The sequence below is a fragment of the Narcine bancroftii genome, chromosome 5 (assembly GCF_036971445.1).
Source record: "Narcine bancroftii isolate sNarBan1 chromosome 5, sNarBan1.hap1, whole genome shotgun sequence".
In the NCBI taxonomy this organism is placed as follows: Eukaryota; Metazoa; Chordata; class Chondrichthyes; order Torpediniformes; family Narcinidae; genus Narcine; species Narcine bancroftii.
This window is the reverse complement of record NC_091473.1, coordinates 185,699,734-185,705,733: the sequence shown is the minus strand read 5'-3', so window position 1 is coordinate 185,705,733 and position 6,000 is coordinate 185,699,734. Positions and strand designations below refer to the sequence as shown.

Genomic DNA, 6,000 nt, shown 5'->3' with positions numbered 1-6,000 from the left:
GGTAACGTTGAGAGGAAGATTGTTATTTTGGCACCATCCAACAAGATTCTCAAAATTTCCATCCTGTATTCTGATTCATCATTTCCACTTGGCAAACAGTGGTGGTGGTGTCAGTGAGTTGAAGATGATCTTGGCTATGCAGCCAAGGTTCCTTTTAACCATATAACAATTTACTGTACAGAAACAGGCCATATTGGCCCTTCTAGTCTGCACTGATTTACGTGAAACACCACTAGTTCCACCTACTCAGTCCCTTGTCCATAACCCTCCAACCCCCTCACATCCATGTACTCACCTAACTTCTTAAAAGACAGAATTGACCCTGCCCCAACTACTTTTTCCAGAAGGTCATTCCACTCAGCCACTGCTCTCTGAGTGAAGAAGCATCCTCTTGTATTACTCCTAAAGTTTTGCCCCCTAACCCTTAACTTATGATCCCTCGTTCCAATCTCCCCTACACTCAGGAGAAAGAGCCTGTTCACATCTACTCTATCTATTCCCTTCATAATTTTAAATACCTCTATCAGATCTCCTCTCAACCTTCTATGCTCCAATTAATAAAGACCCAGTCTGTTCAATCTTTCTCTGTATTCAAGATACTGCAATCCAGGCAACATTTTTGTAAACCTTCTCTGCACCCTCTACCTTATTTATAATCTTCCTATAATTTGGAGACCAGAACTGCACACAATACTCCAAACCTGGCCTCACCAATGCCTTAAACTGTCTCAACATCACCTCCCAGCTCCTATATCTATGCTATGATTTATAAAGGCCAGCATACCAAAAGCCTTCTTCACCACCCTATCTACATTCAAGGAATGCTGAACCATTATTCTAAGATCCCTCTGTTCCACTGTATTCCTCAATGCCCTCCCCTTCACTGCATACGTCCTATTTTGGTTATTCTTCCCAAAACTCACATTTAGCTACATTAAACTCCATCTGCCACCTTTCCAAATCTTTCTGCAGTCCACAAAAACCCTCCTCACTATCCACAACTCCCCCTATTTTGGTATTGTCCGCATATTTACTCACCCAATTTACCACCCCGTCATCCAAATCATTAATATGTGATGAACAACAAAGGACCCAACACCATCCCTGAGGCACACCGCTCGTCACCGGCCTCCATCCAGACAGATAGTTGTCGACCATGACTCTCTGATGCCTATCTTTCAGCCACTGTTGAACCTATCTGACTATCTCTATATTAATCCCTAGAGAATGTAATATACATTATACAGGTATACCCCATTTTATGGATACCCACTTTTACAAAGAGACCTGCGTGGGCTGGATTTGAATGGGTTTTCTAAAAACAGCTTCCAGTCGTAGTGTGGTGATACAACCACTGGACCGTCGGTGACTGCCTGCGCCCGTCCGCACTGCCTACTGCCGGGGGAAACCTCTTGTACCTGCAGGGAGGTAGCCTGGGAGACTGGCTCCACCTACTCCCTGCCCATCATCGGCCCCACGTAAAGGCTCACACCGGCCCCCATGGTCAGCAGCAGAACACACGGAACCAGGAAGGATGCAGAACCCGGTGTGCAGGTTTTAAGCTAATTAAAGCCTGTAGTAGACCCTTTCGTTGTTTGTTCGTACTGCAGTGCACCACAGGTAGTGAATGGGTCTTTGCTTTTCACCATTTTGGCTTCTCAGGAATACTGTAGTTTCATAAAGCGGGGTATACCTGTAGTCATCAACTTTTACCTGCTGTTAAGTAAACAGAGTTGCCGCGAGCATTGCCCGGCGCCCCTAACAATAGGAGAAAGAGAAGCAAAAGAGATTCCCTTCAGAGTCACGAAGTGGATTTGCCTCCAGCACTCCCACACCGCATGGACTCCTGTTCAAGCCATCAGCCGCCTGAACTCACGATCCAAACATCTGACATGATCAGGGAAGCCCTCAGCGTCCTCTCGAATTCTGGCTCCCTGGAGCCGGTCTCCAGGAGCCCGCATCCTGTGTGGGTCCTCCAGTCACTGAGCCCCTTGCTGCTCCGCTGCTGTAGTCACCTTCCCCATAGGGCTGTCACCGATGCTTCTTCCCAATGGTGGGGTGGGGAGAGGAGGAGTGTCCTCCCTCTTTCTGGTGTCCACTGCTTTCCCCAGAGTCTGCAATCTTTCATGGTCTGCTACCTGGCACAGGTGCCGACATCTCGGGCACAGATCCTGTGGTTGCAGGATTTAAAGAAAAAAGACATTTTTGCCTCCTTTAACAGAGCTGGGCTCTGCAGCGTCCACCCCCTCCTGCTGAAAGCCCAAACCAAGTGGGCTGGGCATGTGGTCAGAATGCCAGACAGCTGATTGCCCAAGCACCTGCTGTACGGAGAACTGTGTCAGGGCAAGCGCTCAGTGGGGGGGGGGGGGGGGGGCGCAGAAGAAGCGTTGCAAAGACTGCCTCAAAGGCCTGGGTGTCGACATCAACACATGGGAGACCCTCGCCCTCGACCGTCCAGCTCGGCCCAGCAAGATCACCACAGGAGTCCATGCAGTTGAAGTCCGGCTCAACGAAAGCGTTCTGCGCGCAATGCCCGACATGCGGACGAGCCTTCAGGGCCCGGATTGGCCTCACCAGTCACCTCCGGACCCACAGCCACCAATCTCCAACTTGACATTGAAGCCACGGTAATCTTCGACTACGAAGGAAGAATAACATCAGGCCATTTAAAGCCTGGTCAAAGTTATCGCCATCAGTCACGGGTGCACGACGAATAGTCATTTCATCTGATTATACACAAGTACAACCTGACGAAACAGCGTTCTCCTGTCCTCAGTGCAAACACCCAGACACACACCCAGACATAACGCACATACAGACAAACAGTGCATATATAGGAGAAGCATTCATCAAATATTGTTTCCTGAACATGAGAGTCTTGGATGTTAGGTGTGAGCAACTCCTCTCTGCCCCTCTTGTGGATTGACCTCCGATCCACTTCTCTGCCACAGCCGTACCACACGGCGACGCAGTCGGCAAGGGCACTCTCGATAGAGCTCCTGTGCGAAGGCTGACGCGATGGTGGCCGATAGCCCTGCCCGCTTCAGTTTTTTGGGTGTCCGCTCATGAAGGGCTCATTGGTTATGTATCTTTGCAATATAAAGTAAACGGTTTTACCTGCTGAGATTCTCCAGCTTTGTGCTTTTACTTTTTATTTCTTACACTTGCACTTTTTCAGTGTAATTTCTGGCAATTTTGCGCCCATAACGCTGTTGCAAAACCATGAATATCATGGCTCATGTTCTTGGCTTGGGGCTCTCAAGGTTGTCATAGTCGAAGGGCAGTAGTGGGGACAAGGTCCAACGCTGCTACACCAATGCCCTTCACGGCGTTCATCTCGAGCAGCCTCTGACAGCTCCTGCCCTTCTCCCGCGGCTTGGTTCTTAGGCTCAGCGGAGGTGGTCTCACTTAGCCGCTTTCAGGTGCACGGACGCAGATCATGTGCTGGAAGACACGGCTGGGGGGATGCAGGTGGGACATTCAGGCGGCCATGGAGAGGATGCCGTTCTGTCACCTGAACGTGCCAGCTGATGGATAGCCGCGTCCAAGTGAATACCAGCTCCTGTGGACTGTGGCTGTAGTCCCACTGTTGCTTTCAGGTGCAACGGGGGATTCTCGGAGCAAGATATTATACCTACAGAAAAAGGGTTAAGTAGGTAAACATCCTGGCCGGGTTCTCCACTCACAGGTGGCCACCCAACAGCTGTATAGAAGTACAAAAGGTGGCTTTACGGTTGGGTATTATGGCCACCTGAAAGTGACAGGAGAAGGGGCAAAGGTGGGCCACTGGTGCCTCGAAACCCATTGCTCCATGCAGATGGTGGGGGGGGGGGGCTCATTTACCACAGACGGTAACTCCTCTAGGAGAGGAAAAACTCCGATTTCGAACCTCCGCTCCCTTGTGGCTGTACCCGCCGATGGGAAAGGCTTTGGGAGTAAACCACTGGGGGAGGGGGAATGTCCAGAGTGCTGAAGGCGGCTAACTGCTGTACCCAGCACTGGCTCAGCAACTCCTGTGGTACTTGCTGGCTTTCGTTGTTCCTTTGGACCTGTCATTAACATGGAGTGGGAGGAGATCCGACTGCATGGGCAACAGACGGATCTCCAAATCAACTCTACCATGGCTTGTGCCTTGGAGAGGGCACTCCAGCTACCAGAGGCACATCACCCATGGTCAACCACGAGCGACAGAGGCCATGTCAATAAATTCTGATTCCAATCATTGAACAATGCAGTTCCAAAGGAACTCTGAAGTCATGAGTGGACAATTGGGTGAGAATGAGCTGGTTCTACTATTGAGACATTGGCCAGAGATCCTCTACTCTTTGGAAGGGTCTTGCGGGCGCGGGTCATTGAGGAGAACAAGCAAGGGCGAGCAGGGCCAAGAAAGGAGGAAGGGAAATGACCGTGAATTCTGAGAGGACGAGAGGGGCCGCAGAGAAGGGAAGATGTGCGAACTAAGGCATCTCGCAGAGGTTGGAGGCGGCGAAGACAGGAGGGAGGAGGGGGCAGGGCAGAGAGAAAGAAGGGAGGAGGGAGAGACAGTGAGGCAGCAGAACGAGGAGAGAAACTAATGGAGGAAGCTGGTAAAGAGGAAAATTATCGAACACCAGCGAATGGAAAACTGCCACACACAAGTACGTAGACACAATGTGGATTGATTCCAGTATGTATCCGCAGCCATATCCTCGACGGTACTGTGATTCTGCTGATGTTCAAAACCCCTCCCCTCCCTTGATCCCTTCGCTCTGTCTCCGATCTTGGGAGTGTGTGATGGTCGGAGCAGGGGGAGGTTCATGTTGTGTCTTACCCTGGGTATGTGATATGGGACAGTATGAAGGGAGCTTCATTCTGTGTCAGACCCCGGGGGTATGTGATGGGACGGTGCGGAGGGAGCTTCACTCTATCTGACCCCGGGAGTGTGTGATTGGACGGTGCGGAGGGAGCTTCACTCTGTCTGACTCCGGGAGTGTGTGATGCGACAATGTAGGGAGCTTCACTCTGTGACCCCGGGAGTGTGTGATGGGATGGTGCGGAGGGAACTTCACTCTGTCTGACCCCGGGTGTGTGTGATGGGATGGTGCGGAGGGAGCCTCACTCTGTGTCTCACTCCGGGAGTGTGTGATGGGATGGTGGGGAGGGAACTTCACTCTGTGTCTGACCCCAGGAGCGTGTGATGCAACAATGTGGAGGGAGCTTCACTCTTTCTGACCCCGGGAGTGTGTGAGGGAACGGTGGGAGCTTCACTCTGTGTGACCCCGGGAATGTGTGATGGGATGGTATGGAGGGAGCCTCACTCTGTGTCTCACTCCGGGTGTGTGTGATGTGACAATGTGGAGGGAGCTTCACTCTGTGTCTGACCCTGGGAGTGTGTGATGGGACAGTGGGGGCTTCACTCTGTGTCTGTTCCTGGGCCAGTCATGGGATAGTGGAGTGAATGCTTCGTTTTTAATCCCATTGCTTTCCTTGCAGCCATTCAGAACCTGCTCACTCGCTGCTGCCCCACAGCCTTCTCGCAGTTCCTTTGGAGTGAACCCTCAGAATTCCGGTTTTCCAAGTTTTTCTTCGGCTTTGGGATCGGAGCGATGTTTGGCATTGGTGAGTCTCTGTTGGGATGGGCAGGGTCCGGGTTATCGCTGCTCCACTCTTTAAAGTTAATCTATCCAGGAAGGCAGAGTCCATGGTTAATGTCGGATTTTTAACCATGTGGAGTTACAGAGAGATTTTGGGATCCAAGTCCAGAAATCCCGCATGGTGGTAAGGAAACCCTCGCAGACGTGGGGAGAATGGTCAAACTCCTTACAGACAGCGTCGGATTCCAACCCCAGTCTGTGGTGGTCTAAGAGTATTGCGCTAACACCTACACTGACTGTGCCGCCCACTCCCTGCCCCACGGTTCAAATCCACTTCAGTTTTGGTCACCTCATTGCAGGAAGGAGGCAGAAGATATGGAGAGGGTGTAGAGACAAGGTTGGCAGAGCTGGGAGCTTTTCTCTTTGA

At 51.3% G+C, this 6,000-nt stretch overlaps 1 protein-coding gene across 1 annotated transcript in view; it reads left to right on the top strand.

Annotated features, from left to right (window-relative positions):
• The first annotated feature begins 4,303 nt into the window (after positions 1-4,303).
• Positions 4,304-6,000, top strand: part of dcst1 (DC-STAMP domain containing 1) — a 35,312-nt gene continuing 33,615 nt past the window's right edge. Inside the window, exons 1-2 of the mRNA XM_069940134.1 lie at positions 4,304-4,637; positions 5,473-5,598. Coding sequence (XP_069796235.1) covers positions 4,574-4,637; positions 5,473-5,598 — 190 coding nt within the window. The 5' untranslated portion in view covers positions 4,304-4,573. The remainder of the gene's footprint in view (positions 4,638-5,472; positions 5,599-6,000) is intronic.